This window comes from Lissotriton vulgaris, unplaced genomic scaffold (genome assembly GCF_964263255.1).
Source record: "Lissotriton vulgaris unplaced genomic scaffold, aLisVul1.2 SCAFFOLD_3993, whole genome shotgun sequence".
In the NCBI taxonomy this organism is placed as follows: domain Eukaryota; kingdom Metazoa; phylum Chordata; class Amphibia; order Caudata; family Salamandridae; genus Lissotriton; species Lissotriton vulgaris.
The window spans coordinates 14155-38096 of NW_028253798.1; the positions used below are offsets into that span (position 1 = coordinate 14155).

At 43.5% G+C, this 23942-nt stretch overlaps 1 protein-coding gene across 1 annotated transcript in view; it reads left to right on the top strand.

Moving 5' to 3' along the window:
- The first annotated feature begins 5104 nt into the window (after nt 1–5104).
- LOC147660748 (dynein axonemal heavy chain 1-like) overlaps nt 5105–23942 on the top strand; it is a 154108-nt gene continuing 135270 nt past the window's right edge. Inside the window, exons 1-2 of the mRNA XM_086951484.1 lie at nt 5105–5900; nt 9313–9486. Coding sequence (XP_086807610.1) covers nt 5105–5900; nt 9313–9486 — 970 coding nt within the window. The remainder of the gene's footprint in view (nt 5901–9312; nt 9487–23942) is intronic.

Sequence of the window (23942 nt, forward strand, 5' to 3'; positions counted from 1 at the left end):
AAATACACGCCACAGAATTACACTGCACTCAATGCAACATACACTCCAAATACCAACAGTACCACATAATTACACGCCACATAATTACACTGCACTCAATGCAACATACACTCGAAATACCACACAGTGCCACATAATTACATGCCACATAATTACACAGCACTCAATGCAACATACACTCCAAATACCTCTCAGTGCCACATAAATACATGCCACATAATTACACTGCACTCAATGCAGCACACACTCCAAATACCAACAGTGCCACATAATTACACACCACATAATTACACTGCACTCAATGCAACATACACTCGAAATACCACACAGTGCCACATAATTACACGCCACATAATTACACTGCACTCATTGCAACATACACTCCAAATCCCACTCAGTGCCACATAATTACACGCCACATAATTACACAGCACTCAATGCAACATACACTCCAAATCCCACTCAGTGCCACATAATTACACGCCACATAATTACACTGCACTCAATAGAACATACATTCCAAATACCTCTCAGTGCCACATAATTACACGCCACATAATTACACTGCACTCAATGCAACATACACTCGAAATACCACACAGTGCCACATAATTACATGCCACATAATAACACTGCACTCAATGCAACACACACTCCAAATCCCACTCAGTGCCACATAATTACACGCCACATAATTACACTGCACTCAATAGAACATACATTCCAAATACCTCTCAGTGCCACATAATTACACGCCACATAATTACACTGCACTCAATGCAACATACACTCGAAATACCACACAGTGCCACATAATTACATGCCACATAATAACACTGCACTCAATGCAACACACACTCCAAATCCCACTCAGTGCCACATAATTACACTCCACATAAGTACACAGCACTCAATGCAACATACACTCCAAATACCTCTCAGTGCCACATAATTACACGCCACATAATTACACAGCACTGAATGCAACATACCCTCCAAATACCACTCAGTGCCACATAATTACACGCCACATAATTACACTGCACTCAATGGAACATACACTCCAAATACCTCTCAGTGCCACATAAATACATGCCACATAATTACACAGCACTCAATGCAACATACACTCCAAATCCCACTCAGTGCCACATAATTACACTCCACATAAGTACACTGCACTCAAAGTAACATACATTCCAAATACCACTCAGTGCCACATAATTACACACCACATAATTACACTCTACTGAATGCAACACACACTCCATACAATACCACTCTATCTATCGCCCTGACTCTATCGTCCTGACTCTATCGGCCTCACTCTATCGGCCTCACTCTATCGGCCTCACTCTGTCTATCGCCCTCACTCTATCTATGTATCGCCCTCACTCTATCACCCTCCCTCTATCTATCTATCACACTCACTCTATCTATCGGTTCGCCACAGCATCACTCAGCACCACCACAGCATCACTCAGTGGCACCACAACATACTTTGCACTACCACAGCATCACTGAATGCCACAGCATCACTCGTCGCCACCACAACAACACTCAGCGCCACCACAGCATCAATCTGTGCAACCATTCAACAACGACTGATTCAAATATGTTCTCCCAATGTTTCAAACTTTATTACAAATGTCACAAAAAGATGTTAATATTTCACTTCTGTTCTTGCATTTTCATCATAATAAAAAACAGTGAACATAATCTTCACAAAAGTTATTTACAAAAGTTTAAGCTATTGCCATTATAATTTACAATAACCTTTTTTTACGTATTAATTAAAAAAATTACAAGCCATTGTTATTTGTAATATCAATACATCTAAGTCATGTAAATACAACACATATTGCGTTACAAATGCTATAGCTGTCTCATTTGCGAAATTTAAAACTATTGGCATTGTAAATGACAAAGATATTAATTTTGCTATTTTCAAAACCAATACATAAATACAAAATTGGTCATTTACAATACCAATAGCTCAAACTTTCCTAATGCGAGACCTATTGCATTGCAAATGCTTGTTTCCTTTTACCTTTCTTTCTGCGGAAAGAATATGTCTGATTCTAAGAAGAGCTTATTTTTGGCCTGTTCTTCCTGTGGGAAGAAAAGACTTCACTTTGAGGACCCACATAAAGAGTGTATTTATTGCCTCTACCCAGCACACAAAGTCAAAGACTGCAGGATCTGCAGAACCTTTCCTGCAAAGACTTTGAAAGATCATGAAGGACGCCTGCTGGTTTGGTTGGAGAACTTGAAATCATCTGAAGGGGTTTCTGAAGGTGAAGGAAGTGCTACGTCTCAAGTGTCCAACCCCATCTCCAAGAAAAGAGATAGATCTGGAGATCCTCCTGAGAAAATGAGTAAGACCTTGAAAACTTCATCTTCTGAAGCAGGTCACTCCTCCTCAAAAAAAGAGAAATTCTCTTCTGAGGAAAAATCTAGAGATAAGGTGAAGGTTTCTCAGAAAACTACCTCAAAATCTCTTCAGGACCCTCCGTCGACAGCTAGAACATCTTTGTCGACGAGGAAATCACCCGACGAGCCAACCGTCGACGAGCCAACCGTCAACGAGCCAACCATCGACGATCATTATTCCCTCGTCGGCGAGTCCACCGTCGACAACGACTTCAACCATGACGTCGATGTCTTTTCCTTCTACGACAACCATGATCACAACGTCGACGATGCCAACGGTTGCAGCGATTTCAGCGAAATATGAGTCACCTTCAACATATATTTCTGCTACTTTACGGTGTAAAAAACTCTCGCCTTTGCAGTTTACGCCTATTCTGAGTTCTAAATTGTCGTCTAACAGACAATTTTATCATGATGTGTCCCACATGTCACCTTTGCCTCCCAGCCATTATTTGGAGGAATCTGAAGATGATAATGATCCTATGGGCAGGCACGTGACCCTTCACAGCTAAGGATAAAGTATCAAGAGCAGAATGAAGAGGAAGAGTACTATGAACCTTGTGAGCCATTGAGAGAACATCAAGAAGTTTTCCATCAGGAACGAATGGTTCAAATGCCAGCAGCTTTGCCTCAAGGCCTTACAGCAATGCTTAAGAACTATAATAGTCGTTTTCCTCCGCCCACCTCCTGCGCAACAAGTTTCTGCTCCTGAAGAGATGCAAACTGTGACACCTGCAACACCAGTTTCTGAACCCCAGGTGATGATACCTTCACAGCTGTTGCAAGACGATGACGATAACACTGTAGCAGAGGATGGAGAAATTCCTAATTCGCCCACTACCATAGATGAATGGGACGAATATCTGATCCCAGATCCAGCTTCACCGATTCCACCAGCTGCAGATTCTCCTCCTGAGGACATAGGAGGGTTTCATGCCATTATGGAGAGAGCATCTACAATATTTCACCTGACTATGCCAGTGCAAAAGACTGAGTGTTTTTTGTATGATTTTAAAGACCTAAACAGAAAGACCACACGTTCTATTCCCATAATTGATCACATATGGAAAGAGGGAGTAAAGATCATGAAAACTCCATTCTCTATTCCTGCAATTCTGCCTCGGATTGACAAAAAGTACAAGGCACCGGATGATGCTCCTGCCTGCCTTACAGGTCACCCTAAAGCAGACTCTGTAATTTCTCAGGCAACACAAAGAAAATCTCAGAATCCTTCCACTCCTATAACAGCTCCCCCTAACAAGGATGGAAGGCGCCTGGATGACATAGGAAAACGTTTTACAACCATGGCAGACGCTACGGTCCGAGCTACAAACTGTTTGGCCATTTTGAGTAGATATGACCGACAATTGTGGTCAGATATGTCACCATATATGGAATATTTGCCTGAGGACAAAAGGATGGAGGCAAGGAAGATCCTTATGGAAGGAGAAAGATCGGCTTCTGAAATCATAGATATTTCTATGGATATAGCGTCTCTTGGCTTTCGCCCTGAAATCCAAACTAAGGTCCTCGATATGCCTTTTGATGGCGACCTCCTGTTTGGAAGACATACAGATGACGCTCTACTAGATATAAAAAGGGACACAGATACTGCAAGATCGTTGGGTTTTTTGCAGTATCGTAAAACACCCTTTTGTGGAGCAAGGGGCAGGGGATCCTACTCCTTTCGTGGGGGTTACCAAAAGTATCAGCAACAAGATAACCAGGGTCGTATGGATACAATTATCAACAGCAACAACAAAACTGCAGGAATCCTCTGGCAGCCGCTGATAGACAACAAGGCAAGAGACGTCAATCTCAGGGCAGAGATTCTGCCAGAAGACAGTGACCATCCTGTTGCGCCTGCACCAGACTCGCCACTACAATTCAAAATTCCCAAAATTTCACAGCATTTCGACAATTGGAAGAAAATAACCAAGGACAAATGGGTATTAGATATCATAAAATTTGGACACACCCTGGAGTTCACCAAATTTCCCCCTCCTCATCCACCTCTAAAGAAAAATCCACCACATCTTTCTCTTCTCAGGAAAGAGGTGAAAGCTATGTTTTCAAAAGGGGCGATAGAGAGAGTTCCTCATTCTCAAATAGATAAGGGATTCTATTCTCGCTTTTTCCTGATAAGGAAAAAGTCAGGAGATTGGAGGCCAATCTTAGATTTGCGGATGCTGAACAAGTACCTTCAAAGAAATCCTTTCGCATGGTAACACTCCAGGAGATTCTTCAGCTTCTAGATCATGCGGATTTCATGACAACCCTGGATCTCCAGGATGCGTATTTTCATATCCCAATTCATCCCAAGCATCGAAGATTTCTAAGATTCACGGTGGCAGGTGCGCACTTCCAATTCAGAGTACTTCCCTTTGGCCTACGTTCGGCTCCACGAGTCTTTACCAAATTCTTAGCTCCAGTAGCAGCGCATCTAAGGTTGCAAGGGGTCCAACTATTCCCATACCTGGACGACTGGCTAATAAGGGCTCCATCCTTTCATAAGGCTTCTCTTGCAACAACAAAATGCCTACAGGTGTTTCACTCGCTGGGCCTCTCACTAAATACCCAGAAGTCAAGCCTTTATCCGTCTCAAGTAATACAATTTCTGGGAGAAAAATTGGACACTATTCAAGAAAAGGCATTCTTGTCCGCAGACAGGATGTCCCGCCTTCTCTCTCTGGCATCAGAACTTTTAAAAAGAAAGTTTGCTTCAATGAGAATGATCAAATCTTTTCTGGGGATCTTATCGTCAGCAATCCTGGTAGTGCCTCAGACGAGGCTAAAAGTGAGATCACTCCAAGAGCAGCTGGACAACCAGTGGCTCCAGATCACGTGTCCTTTCGACGACATAGTGCAAGTGACCCCAGTTATGAAAGAAACGCTTTCTTGGTGGGGGAGTTCCAAGAATGTCTCCGTAGGGCTCACTTTTCAACCACCAGTTCCGGATTTTATCATCACCACAGATGCTTCCCTGGAAGGTTGGGGGGCCCACCTTCAAGACCTCAGCATAAGAAGAAAGTGGTCTTCAGCAATGGTGAAAATGCACATCAATTTTCTGGAACTTCAGGCAATTTCACTGGCCCTGCAATCTTTTCTTCCTCGACTGCAAGGATCAACAGTTCTCATCAGAACCGACAACACCACTTGTATGCATTATCTAAACAAGCAGGGTGGTACAAGGTCTCACATTCTGTCCCGAGAGGCTCAGAAGATATGGAAGTGGCTTCTTTTGAACAAAATATCAATCAAGGTGGAACATCTCCCAGGGGCGCAGAACACCTGGACAGACTCTCTCAGCAGAACAGCAAAATCCTGCCACGAATGGGAGCTGGAACAATCAGTGCTGGACAGCATCTTCCAGAAGTGGGGCAAACTAAATCTGGATCTCTTTGCCACCAGGACCAGCCGGAAGTGCCTTTTCTTCGCAAGTTGGGAATCGGAGAAGGGTTCCTGGGGTAACGCTTCATGATGAGGTGGACAGGAATCTTTGCTTACGCATTCCCTTCTGTTCCTCTAGTCCCAAGACTTTTACACAAAATGAAGAAGGAACCATGTTGCATGATTCTAATTGCACCGAAATGGCCACGTCAGCACTGGTTCACAGAACTTCTTCTTCTCTCCAAGTGCAAGCCATTTCGCTTCCGATACAACAGAATCTGCTATCGATGAGCGTGGGACAGATTCTTCACCCTTGCCCAGCTCAACTGCAACTCCATGCTTGGTTCCTGGACTCGCAGATTTCAAAGATGTAAACTTGCCACAGGAATGCAGAGACTTTCTGGATAAAGCAAGAGCCCCTTCTACATTGCAAACTTATGCCTTAAATAATAATAATAATAATACTGTGTTTTATAGAGCGCGAACAGCTACCTCATGAGGAGGTGTCCCGGCGCTAGAAGAACCACAGAGGTCCAGGGGCAGAAGTGGGAGACCTAGCGAGGCTGGGAAAAGAGCCAAGTCTTTAGCAACTTCTTAAAGCAAGGTTCAGATGGAGCCTGCTGGATTGCTTGAGGTAGGGAGTTCCACAAAGCAGAGACGTTTGCTGAAAAGGTACGACCGCCGAGGCGTGCCTTTTTAGCTCGTGGGACAACCAGTTGGATACGGTCGTTTGACCGTAATGCACGGCTTTGGGAATACCTTGGAAGGCGTTTTTTAAGGTAGAGTGGGCAGGAGCCATGCAAAGATCTGAACGCAAGCGTCAGGGCTTTGAATTTTATCCGGTTGGCCAGAGGGAGCCAGTGCAGGGTTCGAAGATGCGGAGAGACTGACTGCTTGAAAGGAATTCGCAGTAGCAGCCTCGCAGCCGCATTTTGAACTACCTGCAGTTTATGGGTTAGGAATTTTGGGAGGCCCAGGTATAGACCATTGGCGTAGTCCAGCCGTGAGGTGACAGTTGCATGGACTACCATTTTCCTGCAGCTCTCGGGTAGAAGTTTAAGAAATTTTCGGAGGTTTCTTAATTTACTTAGGCAGCAGCCGGCCACTTGTTGGATATGGGAAGTAAAAGACATTTTATCATCCCATCTCACTCCAAGGTTTTTTGCCGAATGACTGGGCAGGGGTGAGGGGCCCATCTCCACCGGCCACCATAGCTCTGGGGCGGGGACAGGACCCTTACCGAAGAAGATGACTTCGGTTTTATTGGCATAAAATGGAAAAGATTCTTTAACTGGTGATCTAATAATAATTTACATCCACTGGAATGTTCTCCTGATAAAGTTATGCCTTATTTGTTGTCACTCTCAAAGTCTGGTCTAAGGTTCGCTTCAGTTAAATTGCATTTAGCCGCTATTTCTACATACAGAAGGTCTTCAGGTTTGGAGTCACTTTGTTCCAATCGTCTCATTAAACAGTTCCTGTAAGGACTTTTTAGGACTTTTCCTCCTATTAAAGCTCCTCCTACAGAATGGAGGCTAAATATAGTGCTACAGCAGCTTATAAAAACATCCATTTGAACCCATTCATAAAGCAGATATTAAATATCTCTCATGGAAGACAGCTTTGCTGTTGGCACTCACCTCTTCCCGACGGGTCAGTGAGTTACAGGCGTTCACTATACGACAACCTTATTTGAAATTCACTAATGATTACGTCCTTTTGCAAACTAATCCCTTATTCATACTTTAAGTTCCAACATCATTTCATCTCAATGAGCCTGTAGTATTGCGAACATTCTTCCCCAATCCGTCGTCCGCGGCGGCGAAGTCTCTGCATACTATGGATGTCAAAAGATGCCTAAAATTCTACATATCTCGGACTGTGTCCTTCAGAAAATCTGACCAGTTATTCCTCTCATATGGGGGCCCTAAAAAAGGTTCAGCAATCTCAAAAGCTACTATCTCAAAGTGGATTGCATCTGCAATTCAGTTTTGCCATTGCAAGGCAGGGCGTCCTTTGTCAAACAAGCCGAAAGCCCATTCTACCAGGGCAATGTCCTCATCCACGGCATTGTTTGCTGGTGTGTCTTTGGACAAGATTTGCAGAGCTGTAACCTGGAAAAGTGTACATACTTTCACTCAGCATTAATGCCTAGATCTGGCAGCAGAAGCTGAGTCAGCAGTTGGACAAGCAGTGCTACGAAACCTTTTTAGATAAGGTAAGCCTGATGGCAAAAATATTTAGTTTTTTTGTATTGTAAAGATTTTCTATTTCATATTGCCATTGTTATGTATATGTATGGTTTATTTTTACTGACAATATAGATATGTTTGTATATGTTGCATTGGTTTGACATGGTATCTCTTGAACTTCTTATGATACCCACCATCCAATATGTATATAAGTATTACTTACTGCTAGCTACTCTGATTCTAAGCATGTGAATCTATGAAAGATACCCCAATACTAGATAAGAAAACGAGTTACTTACCTGTAACTTCAGTTATCCAGTATTGGTCTCTTTCATAGATTCACATGCGACCCACCCTCCTTCCCGGAGAGGCTTACCTTATCATGATGTTATACTACTGTCACTAGTGCTGCGAAAATCTGAGGGTTTGTCTCTCTGTGGGGAAGGTTCTAGGGGATGCTACTGCCTGATTGGCTGATTTCCAAGTTTTTTTCTTTTTACAAAAGACTGAGATAGGCTATTGTAGTGAATTTGCTATACACTGTAGCCTATGGTATAATGGTATTATGACTATAGTGGATATGTTTTTGTGGTTCCGCGGACTCCCACCTCGTCGGCGGGGATGATTCTAAGCATGTGAATCCATGAAAGATACCAATACTGGATAACTGAAGTTACAGGTAAGTAACTCGTTTTCTTATGGGTACATTACACTTCTGGAAAGTGAGCAGGATATTGAGATACGACACAAAAGAGTGCATTGTGTTTGCTGTCTCCCGATTTTTATTTTGGGCGTGGAGAATTCGTCTAAACAAATTCTAAGGGAGGGGTTGGGAAGGCCAATGAAATTGAGTATACTCTTTTTTGACACTAGGCGCTACCTAACAAATGTTTTGTGCATTTTTTATAATTTCCTTTTTTGCTGTTAATAGGAAGGACGTGATAAGTTTCTGGGTGTAAAATATCTTGTTGACATTGTTTTATTAGAACTATGTACTGTATAATTGCTGATTTTATTTTATCACTTGTTTTACTATTTATTATGTACACTTTTATGATTTTAAAAGAAGCCTAATTAAAGTATAACATAAAAAAATATATATATTTTTGTGCATTCAGCTGACCAGCTTCTCACCGTTTTTTAAACATGCTGTTTATTTCTTCATGCAGATGCCTTCTCTGGTCAAGCTGCATTTCTCCCTAAAGATATTTCTTTAGTAACAACAAAGTATTTCTCCCACATTTTCAAATTCCATATGCTAACTTTTTTTTTATTTTTTATGTTTTTTGTTCATCAGGTGTCTTCAAGCAGCTTGTGGATATCAACTTTGTGTGTGCCATGGGACCGCCTGGAGGAGGCAGGAATCCTGTCACCCAGCGCCTCACCCGTCACTTCAGTTTCCTTTCCTTTCCAGAAATGGAGGACGGCAGCAAGAAGACGATCTTCTCAACCATTCTGGGCAGTTGGATGGGTAAGCCTCCATCCTCGGTGAAAGCTAGAATTTGAAGATAAATAGTTCTTAATTTAGATCATCCTGTGCCTTTGTCATGTTTGAATGTTGGCAGAACACGTGTTTCATTCTTGCCAGAAGAGGTGATCCTTTTGTGTTCGTGATTGACTAAGAGATCATTGGGTGTCACCCCTTGTCTCTATCTCCATTCAACAAGATATTACTCTCTAGGTCTGTATGGAGTGAGTAATATGTTTATGACCATTTGACTTGTCACTGTAGTTGATCAGTTTTGATAATTTCCCAGTCAACTGTCAAAGGGTTGGTGAGTCATTCTGTCTTTATAACTGAGGGTTTCAGGTATCATCTTTTCCTTGGGCTGATTTAAAAATTGGTGAGTATATGCCCGGTTCCAGACATTATCATTGTCACAAGTCGTTGTATAGTGGAGAACATAGCTTCCTTATTTTCTCTATGTTTTCAAAGCATTCACAACTTTCTGTTTTTTCTTTTTATAGCTGGATTACTTGGAGAGAAAAGTCACAGAGAACCAGTCAGTAAGTGAGGCTATCATAATAGAAGAGAAGATGAGCGCAGGATAAGCAGTTTCAAAAGAGGAGTGAATTAGGAGAAAGGAGAAGAGTGCAGCTGTTGAAGTAGATAAGTACAGTAGTATTGTATGGAAAATAGAGAGATGTGTATTAGTGGTTGTGTGTATGTGTCTATGTGAGAGAAAGAGAGGAGATACGGCTTTTATGAAATAGATGACTTCTTTAAGAGGGACTGTCTTGTTGGGAGATATGACGTTTAGCATGCATGGCAAAATAGAAGAAGGAAGGTGTTTCTGCAAATAGTATGTGCAGTAAAGGAGGATTGAATGTCAAGATTACAGTGTTGAAGAGCAGCATTTAAATGCAACACATTTCCGTGAGTGAGTCAATGTTCAGGAGGCAGTAGAGGATACTATAGGTCATGAAAGGGAAATCACAAATATGTGACAAGTCAGGAGTATAGGTGAGGCACATGGTTGTGCAGAAATGGTACAGTTGCTTTCAGGAGAAGAACCCCATGTTGACTAGGTGGAGTAACATGTGCATGTCACTTAAGGCTAGCCTGGACATGAAGAAAGACAATCTTTTAACACCACTTATAGTTTGAGGAGTATTCACAACTGTCACCTTTGTGTTCAGCATTGCAAAGGAGCACCCCTCCAACAGTTACCGTTTTTAAAAACATTGTTTTCTTTATTAATTGCAATTAAACTGTACAACAATAGGTACTAGTTAATACAATCACATTAACATACTAAATATGATGTTAGGGGTGAAAAGACAAACCAAATACATTGGCGTCACCTCTCTTTGCCCAGAGTCCAAAGATATTAACTCTAGCATAATTTTTGTGTCAACAAAGAGACAGATCCTCCATTAAAGCATGTGTAAGGTGTAGCAGACATAGTATCTGGTCCAGAGTAACTGGCTCTCAAGTCATGGACAGACACACTGTGTCAGCCAAGTGTTTCAATAATTGTTACATCAAGGAGTTGAAGTGAGTAGGTAAACCTGCAGCAGACTCCAAACGTGTCTGGATTTGGATGTGGGTGGCATGAGTTCTGCATATAGTTCCAGCTGTTCATTGCAATAGAGGAAATAATCCAACATCTATTTGTATTTTGCTGCTCTCCCCGTGCACCAGCAAGCTGCTTGTCCCTTGGCCAACAAGAAGCCAAGGCAAGAAATTTCCTATGCAACGTGGACATTCCTGGAACCCACACCAACTGAGTGATCCGTAGAGATCTCACAGACGATCATTGTTGAAAAAGTAGTTATCACTTCACTCCAGGATGAATGCACTCTACTGCACTGCCAGTTCAAATGCAAAAATCAGCCTCTGACTCACTAGATCTTTCACAATTGGAATTCTCCGTTAGGTCGAATTTACATGGCATCAGGGGTGTATAGTAGGCTTTCTGTAGAAATTATAAATGCATGGTGTGCATTCTAGTACCAGGCAATATTTTGCTAGTCTGGATATAGCAGAACCTCCACTGGCAGTACCAACTCCAAGTCTTCATCCCAGCGGTCTGAGTGACCTCAGATTTCTCATCTTAAGTCAATGGGTACAAACTCAATATTAAATACTTGGTGGAGATATACCATTAAAACACTTCCACATTTTTTTTCATGGGCTGGCTCCAAGGGGAAATTGGGGACAACGTTCTTGCTCGATTCCACAGCAGATAATACGAAAATAAATGTATAGGCATGTAAGAAGAGTCTCTCTTGAACTCAGCTGAAGTAATGAAAGAACCCTTACTATGAAGATCGCCCCAGCAAAGGGGGCCTTGATTTGTCAGCTGGGAGATAGCCTTAGATTAGTGTGTTACTGGAAGAGCGCAAGTGACAGCCTAATGTCATTGTGGAGAGTAGATCATGGTTGCACCCACCCTCCTACTCATCTTATCCCAGGCAGTAAATGTGCAAGTGACAGTAGCTATTGAGCGAATGAGGCCAGAAACCAGTTTGCCAATTATTCATTGTAGGGAGACAGTACATTCGACAGAGGGTCGTACCGTATTGCCCGGCGAGGTCTTTGAGATCATCGACTCAACATCTGCTGGTGATACCAAGATTTTCTATGGTCAGAAAGGGTGGCAGATCCTTTCAGGTGGTAGTTGGGAAAATATGGAACTCCCTTCCAGTTAGCCTTAGACAAGAGCATGAGCTTTTTAAATTCAAGCGCCATTTAAAGACCTGGCTGTTCCATCAATAATAGTAGTTTTTTCGCTGCAGTCTTTCACCATCTTTTTTTCTCAGGGGGTCTACTGGTGCATCAGCGCCGGGACACTCTTCGGAGTAGCCGTGTGCTATATAAATCCCCCACCCCCCATAACATAACATAACATAGCCACCTCATCTTTTTCAGTTTCCAAGTGTGTCAAATAAGGACATGGTTGAAACCAATAATAATGGGTGAAGTGATCCTGAATGCAAGAGTAATATTATCTGTCAGGGGCTTCAAACCCACTCCAGTGAATGGGCAGTGTTTGTGTTTCCCACTTAATTTTGGGCTATTTGCCTATCCATACCAACCTAATCAATTGAGTTTGTAGCGAGTGAAAAAAATCCTTGGTGAGGAAATTAGGTATGTTCGCAAATAAAGTAACTTGGGGAGTATGACCACCTTAAAAAGCTCTATCCGACCAGCTACAAAAAGCAGGAAAGATATCCGGCATGTGATTTGCTTGGCAATCTTGTCTGTCACAGCACCATAGTTTCCCCTCATGACTACATCCACATCTCGACTGGACCATATACCCAAGTATATTAGAGACTCATCACACCAATTAAATGAGAAGTTTGTTGTGAATTTTCATGTGGCACTGGTGAGAGGGTATATTTGAGATTTGCCCTTATTAATAGTTACACCTGAATGAGCACCAAGTTTTATGTATTCTTGCATGATAATTTTAAGGCAATTGGTTGGGCTCCTAATGTATAGGGTCATGTCTTCTGCATATAAAGGTATGCGAACATAGTGGCTAGTATAACCACATGGGTGTTCTGAAAAGTGCTGACAAAGCTTTGCAGCAAGTGGCTCCAGTGCTAGAGCAAAGAGGAGAGGAGAGTGTGCACAGCCCAGCTTCGTGCCACATGATGCATTGACCCCGGCCACCGGGTAAGAATATACCAGTCTAATCCATTTCAGGAATGGCTGAGGCAAGCCCATTTTACACAGTATGGCGAACAGGTATGCCCATTCTAGGGAATTGAACGCATCTAGAAAGATATCAGCAGCATCAAGGTCCAGATCTATATCTTGCAGCAGAGCACAGAGCATGCACAACGTGTGCGTTGTCGATTGGCCTGGAATAAACACACAGATGTTTATTATCAACAGGTCAGGAATAAAAAGTTTTAAATGGTTAGCCTATTAATTTGGTGAGGATTTTGACATCACAGTTAAGCAGTGAAAGAGGTTTGTAGAATTCATATTTACACACTGATTTCCTTGGATCCAGATGTTTAATAATATTATCTTCTGTCATCGATGGGGAAGCACACGATGCGGTCCGGCCTTCTCAAAGACTGACAGCAGATTTTGATCTAGTAGAGCAGCATAACGGTTAAAAAATTCTGCTGACAGCCCATCAGAGCCCAGTGCCTTACCGGGAGGGAGTCTCCCAATAACCTCTCAAACTTTCCTTAAGACTGAAGCCAGCCCAGAGCAGTGTCATTTAAGTATTTCGCATTTTGAGAGGGGGTGTGTGAGCCCATGGGAGTGTATAACATCTGCTAGTATTGTGAAATAATATTCAGTATGCTAGCAGTGCGAACTGTTCACATCTTCTCCTTTGAGAATATCATTTGTTGCCCAAGGGTGTTTGATCATATCAGCTAGTGATTTGGGGCTAGATGTAGGTAGAATAGATTTACCGATTTTCAATTACCGAAGTTTACCGATTCGGTAATTAAAAATCTGTAAATCTAAGGGGTGGGTATGTAGGTATTCCAGATGTGCTGGAATACCGAATCGGAAGAATTCGGTATTTACCGATTCGGTAAATACCGAATCGGTAATGCCCATTCATTCCTATGGGCTTTGAAGCCCATAGGAATGAATGGGCATTACCGATTCGGTATTTACCGAATCGTTAAATACCGAATTTCACAAGGGTGCAGGGGGTGTTACTTTGACACCCTCTGGCACCCCAAAAATCGGCATGTGCGCAATGTGGCACACAGACATGCCATAAGGGCATGTCTGTCTGTCATATAGCTAGGTGTGCATGCACACATGTGCATGCACACCTGAATTCGGTATTTTAACACCCAATTGGATTGGGTGGTAAAATACCGAATTTGTAGGGCCTTTGGGACTCAGAAGAGTCCCACCTACATCTGGGAATTACCGAATCTGTAAAAATACCGATTCAGTATTTTACAGATTCTGTAAATTTACCGATTCGGTAAATTTACAGAATCTGTAAAATCTGGCCCCCTACATCTCAAGATGCCAAATAACGGTCGGAAACGGCCGAATTCGGCCGTTTCCGACCGGTATTTGCCACCTACATCGGGCCCTAGATCTCATCCTCCCCTTAGCTATGAGCTGATGCATACTTACCACAGAATTTACACTTTCTCTCCACCGCTTCATTAATTCTAGAGAGTTTGTCCCTGATCTGCTCAGTCACAGGACCGTTCTGCCCTATGGTAACAGTCTGTTCCAGCTCCCTAACCTTGCACTCCAGGCGAGACAGAGAATTCAGGATTCCATTCTGCTTGGCTTTGCACCTACCCCTGATTGTGGCCTTGCAAGCCACCCTTATCATACCAATGCTGTCAACAGTGCCATGATTTGCCTTGATCAAAGTATTTTAGGATTTAGTCATGAGCTCTTCAGAAAACACAGTGTCCAGCAAGGTCTCTGCACCAACCCGCCAAAGAGTTCCCGGTGGGGCTGCGTACAGGATTGTAAAGCAAGGGTGGACCGGTGAGACCTGGAAGGGTGCGAGCCAAAACTGGCACTTATTCAACCCAGGATCCAACATACCTCGCCACGTGCCAGGTGTCACTCCGCAAGCATATGATGCACAGCAGAATGGAAAATGCCCTCCATAGCTTGTGGGTTCCCATGCCTCCAGACAACAAGCCGATTGTGGTTATCCATAATGACTTGCAGGTGGTCAGCTGCCATAGATTTCCGTCACCTTCAGTTTGAGATCTGTCTACCCATTCTTAGAGTGCACAGTTGAAATCTCTGCCTCATATCAGAGGTTGGGGCTCAGTGGAGAGCACTCCCAATTAGTTGTCATAAAACTCAGAGACATCAGTGTTTGGCCCATAATAGTTCACAATATTGAGTCGGGCAGAGCCCACTCTGCCCATACTACTGCATATCTGCCCTGCTCATCTTGAAGAGAGCACAGCATCTGGAACTGTGTACCCTTTTTAATCAGGCTGGCACCCCTCAAGCATAGGAGGAATATGCTGCGGTGATGCAGCTTGAGGCCCATCTACCAGTAAAATTGTGTCCGGCCCCCGGGGTAAAGTGTGTCTCTTGCAGCAGGGCCTCTTGTGCATGGTACCTATCAAGATATATGTAGTAATCCACACAAAAAGCTCCATATAAGTTCTTGAAGTGTCTTTAATGGAGTACAGATTTCATGCAGCAACCCTCAGCTGTACAACTCTATACTGGTTAACATTGGAACATTAACTGTGATGCAATTCCACTGCATCATGGTTGCATCATACAATTCTAAATATTACCACATATCTTCCCCCCTATGGATTCTAAAAGAAAAGATGAGAAAATATGATTAGAGAAAACATTCAACCAAAGAAATATATGTATTACAGGAAAACTATTTTGAGAATATTTACAAAAACAAAATACTTATAACAAATCACATTATAAATGAGATACTTTGCACAAATTACCAAAACTCCACTTCTTGCATTTATCCAGTTCAGCCACAGAGAAAACTTACTCTCTCCTTCCCTCACAAATCCAAACTTTCTTACAACTACCCAATCACCTTCCTCCAACACCAACTCCTTAGCACTTTTCCTACTGCCAAAATCCATCCATCTTATTACGCCACTGATATTCTACAACTCTTGACCTCATCCTTTCTCTATCAACCCAAACCTGATTCTTCTCCTTCAACCACATCGGAGACTCCTTAGTACCCGTCTTTCTGCCCTTCAAAGCAACAAAAGGAGAAACTCCAGTCACGGAATGAGGCGTAATCCTATGACCCCACATCATTCTCCGTAATTCATCTTTCCATGACAATCCATTAGCCAGAGAAAGTTGAATACAATCCATCACAATCCGGTTCACCTTTTCCACAAGTCCATTGGCTTGTGGACGGAACAAAGCTACTCTATCATGAATGATTCAGAGACCACAAAGAAAACTAGTTATTTCAGAAGAAATCAATTGAACTCTGTTACCTGTTACAAGAGTTTTCGGTACTCCTTCCAAAAAAACTTCCTTTAGAAATATTATCACATTTGCAGTAGTGACTTGCCCCATAGATACAAGTAAACCTTTTGCTATGATAATCAACCAATACAACCAAAAACTGATTATTACTTCCCAATTTGTCAATTGGACCCAACACATCCAGAGCTAATTTCTCCCAAGGATGCATAGGTAAATCCACACATCTCAAAAGAGGTTCTCTCGTAGCTCTTACCTTATCACTATTGCTACACACATGACAATCCCGCACAGGATCTTCCACATTCCTGTCCATTTCAGGCCACCAAAACGATTCCCTTAATCTCCGTTTAGTCAAACTTCTGCCTAAATGCCCTTCAGGTACGATTCTCAACAACCTTGTTCTCAACAAAACCGGAGGAACTATCCTATTTCTTCTCAAAATTGTATCTCCTTGCAAACTAAGCTCATCCTTCACTGACAAGTATTGTTTATGAACACCCCCTTCGCTAAATCCATTCCAGGAATTCATAATCAGTTCTCTCAACTTTTTAAATTGCTCATCCTTCTCCATTGCTTCTTTCCATTCATCTTGACTAATAGCAAATTCACAGTCCACACTTACAACAAAATCTTCCAAAATGTCCACACTAGAGTCATCTTCCACTGGCATCCTAGAAAGGCAGTCAGCAATAACCTTTCTATTCCCACGCACATACTGAACCACAAAATTGTAATTTAAAACAGATAATAACCTCCTCGATATACGGGGAGTTACACTTCCATCTAAACCCCGCCCACCTTTAAACTTGTAAACTTGTAAACTTGGGGATTTATAGAGCGCGGTTGTTGCCCGAGGACGTCCAAGCGCTGGGATAACCGTGACCTACAGAGAACAGGGAGGAGGGAACAGCAGTTTAGCAAGCGGATGTAAATAGGTAAGTCTTCAGTTGCTTACGGAACGTAGTAAGGTTCTGAGTGGCTCTAAGATGGAGTGGCAGAGTGTTCCAGGCCTTGGATGCGTTGTAAGTAAACGTCCTTCCGCCGGTACTAGATCTTTTGATTTTTGGGACCATTGCTACGAGAGACTGGCTGGAACGGAGACTTCGATTTGGGATGTAGTGGGTAACCAGATCACGGGTGATGATGGGTCCCATGTCCCAGAAAGCTTGATGGGCTATGCATAGCGTTTTGAACAGAACTCTCTGCCGGACCGGGTGCCAATGAAGGTTAGTTAGTCCGGAGCTCACTGAGTGTCTGCGAGGGATTTTGAGTAAAAGGCGAGCTGCGCAGTTCTGAACAGTCTGTAACCTACGAAGGGTGTATTCAGGTGCACCCAGATAAAGTGCATTGTTAAAATCAAGGCGCGAGTGAATGAGACCTTGAATGGCTGCCTGTTTGGCTTCCATAGGGAGGAGTGGAAAGATTTTATTTAGCACTCTCAAGATGCCAAAACAGGTGGCGGAAAGTTTTGTGGCTTGGACATTGAAAGATAGAGAACTGTCCTGCCACACTCCGAGACTTTTGATGGAGGTTTTTGGGGAAGGGGGGGTCCTAGGCAAGGGGGCCATAGGGAGGGGGGAAGTGTCGGTTCTGAGGGTCCTAGGAGCATCAGCTCAGTTTTGTTTCCGTTCAGTTTCAGGGATGATGACGACATCCAGTTCCTCACTTCTTCCAGGCATTCTCTTAGCCCGCCTGGCGCAGTTCGAGAGGCCTCCTGCGCCAGTGAGACCACCAGTTGCGTGTCGTCCGCATATGAGATGATCTTGACTCCAAATGGGCGGACGACACTTGCCAGCGGTCTCATATATAAGTTGAATAGTGCAGGGCTCAGAGAGGAGCCCTGAGGAACTCCACAATTCAAAGGTCTGCTGGAAGAGATGGAGTCGCCATCAAAAACCTTGAACGATATGTTCCCCAGAAAGGATTCAAACCATGCCCAGGCCTTATCCTTAATCCCCACACAGGACAGGCGGCTCAGTAAGGTGTCATGACTGACCGTGTCAAATGCCGCGCTTAGATCAAGGAGGATCACTTCCACTGATCCAGGATTTTTCTCGTCTCCTCTATGACCATGAGGAGGGTGGTCTCTGTCCCGTGCTTGGGTCTGAAACCCGTCTGGGTAGGATCCAGTATGTGGTGGTCTTCTAGATAGTTCACTAGCTGTTGGTTCACATATTTCTCCAGAACCTTGCTCAGCCAGGGGAGCAGAGAGATAGGGCGATAGTTAGCCAGGTCAGACGGGTCCAGATTGGGTTTCTTGATCAGTGACCTGACCATTGCTTGCTTCCAGATGGTTGGAACAGTGCCGGAGGAGATGGAAGAGTTTAGTACCTCTCTGATGACGGGCAAGGTGGTATGAGATGCTGCCATTAGGATGTCTGGAGGGGCGGGGTCGGCCGGAGAACCTGATTTGACACTAAGGGCTAGTGATTCTAGGGTGGAGAGGTTTAGAGGGGGAAAGTGGGTTAAGCTGTATGGAGTGGGGGGGTGTGGCGGGCTGGGGAGGTTGGTAAGTTGACTAGTCCCGTCACTACTTGGTGAGGAAAATGTTGAATAGATTTTATTAATTTTCTGATAAAAGAATTCGGCAATGTCATTACATTGGGTGACAGATTTTTCGACATGTACCGCAAGTGGAGGGTTCGTTAAGATCTAGCCTTCATGATTTTGTCGGAGAAATACGTCAACTGAGCTGCTTTTATTTGGGTTTTGTATTCGTTAATGGTTTCACGGTACCGGGTTTTGTTGTCTGCCGATTTGTCTAAACGCCAGCGTCTTTCCGCCCTTCTACAGAGACGCTTTTTATCCCTAAGAGACTGGGTATACCAGGGGGCGGTTTTGTGGGGTCGCTTCAATACAGTCTTGCTCATTGGGAGAGTAGAGTCCAGAGTGTCAGTGATCCAGTTGGTATAGGCCTGGTTTGCTAGGGCAGGGTCCTCCTGTATCTCTGGTTGTGAGGCAGAGAGTTTGATGCACCACTTGTCAATCTCAAGGCGCGGCCAGGCTCGCCTGATATTGGTGGGGGGGGGGGGAGGAGAGAGTTTAGGCGTGGTCCATCTGAAGGGGATTAAAAAGTGGTCAGTCCAGGGTAAGGAAATGCCTGGGTCCTCTGTGATATCAGGACAGTTTGAGAAGATTGGATCCAGTAAGTGACCTTTTACGTGAGTAGGGGAGGGCACAAGTTGGGTGAGTTGAAGAGCTGCTAAATCCTCTAATATGATAGCGCCTGTGTGGTCCGAGGGGGAGTCAAAATGGAGGTTTAAGTCACCTAACATGGTAAAGTTAGAGGAGGTACTGACTCTGTTGGCCACCTTAGATGGCAGTCTTTCAAGAAACTGCTTCGGGAGGCCGGGCGGGCGATAGATAAGGGTGCCTGAAAAGCAGATGTTAGGGGAGAGGTTGATGTTAAAACCCATGCTCTCGCAGTCTGAGATAGTCTCAGAAGAGAGTCGACAGTGGTATTGTTCCTTATGGATGATAGCAAGGCCTCCTCCTCTCCCTTTTGGCCGGTCTTGCTGTGTAATCTGGTAGCCGGTAGGGAGGGCCTCTACTATCGCCGGGTTGGAGTCACTGGTAAGCCAGGTTTCCGTAAGAAACAATATGTCCGGTGTATATTCCTCTATCAATAGGGCCATTTCGGCGCTATGCTTGGGCAATGAGCGGCAGTTTAGGAGAAGCATATAGAATTCAAGTGTGGGCGTTGTACACAGGTTGGGTTTGAGGGGCGCAGAACAGGTAGGGCAGGTTAATGGTAGGTCCGTGGCTTGAATAGAGTGCCGAGAGCAGGCGTTGATGGGGGGCCTTAACTTGTAGAGGGTTGTCTGCGTGTAGCTTCTGCGCGAAGACAGCTGGGATGCAGGGGTGGTGGCCCAGGGCCCGGACTCGGCGCGGACGAGCGCAGACGAGCTTGCTTTATGCGCGCCTTCGGCGCGCATCTTCGCGCCCGCTGCGCTCGTCCGCTGCGCTTCCTGAACATGCACATGTTTGTAGTCTAGGAATCCTGAGGGGGCGTGGCCTCGGAGTGGGCTTGTCCTGCTCCGGGCGGGGAGAAATGTTGTGTCTAGTTTCTATCCTTCCCAGCGCTCGTTTTGCCGCGGGGACAGGTGTCTGCCCACAGCAGTCGTGTGCCAAGTAGCAGGAGTAAGTGCAAATTCAAAGGTTACAATTACAATTTTTAAAAGCAGTGCGTGATTCAAGTAAGATGCAAGACTCCCGGCTCTGCCTCAGGAGGAAAGCGATTACCGTCGCGCTATCAGATCAGCGGGCTTTAAGTACGATCTGTAGAGGGGGCGTGGCCTCGGAGTGGGCGTGTCCTGCTCCGGGCGGTCGGGGAGAAATGTTGTTGTCAAGTGTCTAGTTTCTATCCTTTCCAGCGCTCGTTTTGCCGCGGGGACAGGTGTCTGCACACAGCAGTCGTGTGCCAAGTAGCAGGAGTAAGTGCAAATTAAAAGGTTACAATTACAATTTTTAAAAGCAGTGCGTGATTCAAGTAAGATGCAAGACTCCCGGCTGTGCCTCAGGAGGAAAGCGATTACGGTCGCGCTATCAGATCAGCGCGCTTTAAGTACGATCTGTAGAGGGGGCGTGGCCTCGGAGTGGGGACCAAAGGTTTAAAAGGTTTAAAAATATGGACCAAAGGTTTATGATCCGTCTTTACAACAAAAGGTAGGCCCAACAAATAGTACCTAAAATGCGCCATTCCCCAACAACATGCCAGGGCTTCTTTCTCTATAGTTGAGTATGACTTCTCTGCCCCCTGTAATCTGTGTGAAGCAAATCCAATGATTGTTTCATCATTATCTGACACTTGCAACAAAACTGCTCCTAATCCGACATTACTAGCATCCGTAACCAATATGGGTTTCTTCTTAGAATCAAAATGTCCCAATGATGGAGCATTGGAGAGACTAATTTTTACCTTACTAAACGCGTCCTCACATTCAGAATTCCACTCAAATACAGCCCCTTTCTTCAAAAGAAGTCTCATAGGTTCCACTAAATCAGCAAATTTCAGAACAAATTTCGAACAATATTCAGCAGACCTAAGAAGAACTTCAATTGGTCCTTATTAGTAGGACAAGGAGCATCTTTCACAGCTCTCACAATACTACTCTTTGGTCTTATACCCTCTGCCGAAATTTGATGACCCTAATAGTTTATTTATTTATTTATTTTGAGAATTTGTAAAGCGCGACTGTCACCATTGCAGGCATCCTGGCGCTGAAAGATCAGCACAGGGAGTGAGAGCTTACAGGCGGACTAACGGGGGAATACCCACGTTTTAATCTTTCTTCTGAACGGGAGGAGTTCATTGATGATAGTTGACCTGACCCAATCTTATTTGACACTTCTCCCTTTTGATTGTCAACCCACATTTAGAAATTCTTCACAAAACTTCTTCCATCAACTCATCATGCTCATCGAATGATCTCCCCACAATCATTATATCATCCTGAAAACATAATACTCTCTCCATTCCCTTGAATATATTTTGCATAATGCGTTGGAACACAGCTGAAGCTGATGCCAATCCAAACAGCATCCTACAATACCGAAATGCCCCCAAGGGTGTACAAATGATGTTAAAGGACGTGACTCGGATGAAAGTTCACCTGATGGTAGGCTGAGGACATGTCGAGGACACTGAAAACACAACCCCCACCCATCATGCTTAGTATTTCTCCAATATTCGGTAAAGGTGTCTATCCACCCAGATATTTCGATTTAAATCTCTCAAATCAATACATAAACAAATTTTGTTCCCTTCCTTTGGTGCAACGACAATCGGAGATAACCATTCTGATAATTCTATTGGTTCTATAACCTTAGCCTCCAACAATTTATCTAATTCTTTACTAAGAGGTTCCCTCATCATATGTGGTATTGTCCTAACCTTATGTACAATAGGTTTAGCATTTCTTTTCAAAATTATACGATGAGCAAACCCTTTCAACATACCCAAATTATCAGAAAAGACATGTGAATACTTTTCCATTAACATCTTTCCCCATTCACTGCTCATCTCCACTTTTGAAGACACATTTTCCACATTTTGTTCAATAACCATAACCGATTCTACAGCATTTGGATTGAGTATAATGTTCAAATCTCTCTGATGTCACCATCCAAGCAAATTAGATCCTTCCTGGGAGATATAAACTCTTCCATAAACCCCATTATTTTTTAAGATGATATTCATCCATTGCATTCCTAGAATATTAATTTTTGATCCACCATATCCTACAGCTCTTACATCCGCTTGTAGAAGATTTTTAATTTCTCCATGCATTTTTTCTTGAAAAGTCTTCTTCGAAACTAAAGTAAATAGGCTACCAGAATCTGCTAAAAGTTTTACTGTTCCTTTTCCCAGTTTGATGTTGCAGTGTGGTTTTTCTATTTTTTCAGTACTCATCCTTTTTAAATTCATACAACTGCTATCCACATTTAACACATCATCAAAATCACCCTTTTCCACAGTTTCTACAACTTGTGATGCATTTAATTCCACCCCTTCTATAGATAGGAACAATTCCTCGCTTTGTTCTTCCTTGTTTTCTATTTCTTTGACACTACTATTTTGAGTGTATCCCTTTGATCTACATGCCTTCGCCAGATGACCTCTTTTTCCGCATTCTCTACATGTTGCATTTCTTGCACCACATGCAAAGCTTGAACTTACATGTCCTGGACACCAACACCTATAGCAAATAATGGGTCTCCTTTCTCCAGTTTTAAGTGATACACTCTCATTACTTTTGTTGTACTCCTTTTTTAAACACTTCGGGCCAGATGTAGGAGCCGAAATACCGGTCGGTAACGGACGATTTCGGCCGTTACTGACCGGTATTTAGTATTTGGCATGTAGGGGCCCTATTTTACCGATTCGGTAAATTTACCGAATCGGTAAAATACCGAATCAGTATTTTTACCGATTCGGTAACTTGCAGATGTAGGTGGGACTCTTCTGAGTTCCACAGGCCTTACCGAATCAGTATTTTACCACCCAATCCAATTAGGTGGTAAAATACCGATTCCAGGTGTGCATGCACATGTGTGCATGCACACCTATGCCATGTGACAGACAGACATGCCCTTAGGGCATGTCTGTGTGCCACATTTCACACGTGCCTGAATTTGGGGTGCTTGAGGGTGTCAAAGTGACACCCCCTGCACCCTTGCAACATTCGGTATTTACCAAATCTGTAAATACCGATGCCCATAGGAATCAATGGGTATTACCGAATCGGTATTTACCGATTCGGTAAATACCGATTCTTACAGAATCGGTAATTCAATTACCGATTCTACCTAAATATCCCCCCTTCTATTTTACCGATTCATAAATACCGAATCGGTAAAATTTGGTATTTATGAATCGGTAAAACAGAATTACCTACATCTGGCCCTTCTTTTTTTACTTCCTTGACTTCCATGGGAGCCTCTTTCCTCGTAACTACCATTGGATTTTCAGGCACTCCTTTTCCTTTATCAATTTCCTTGATCCACAGAGCAGTATTTTC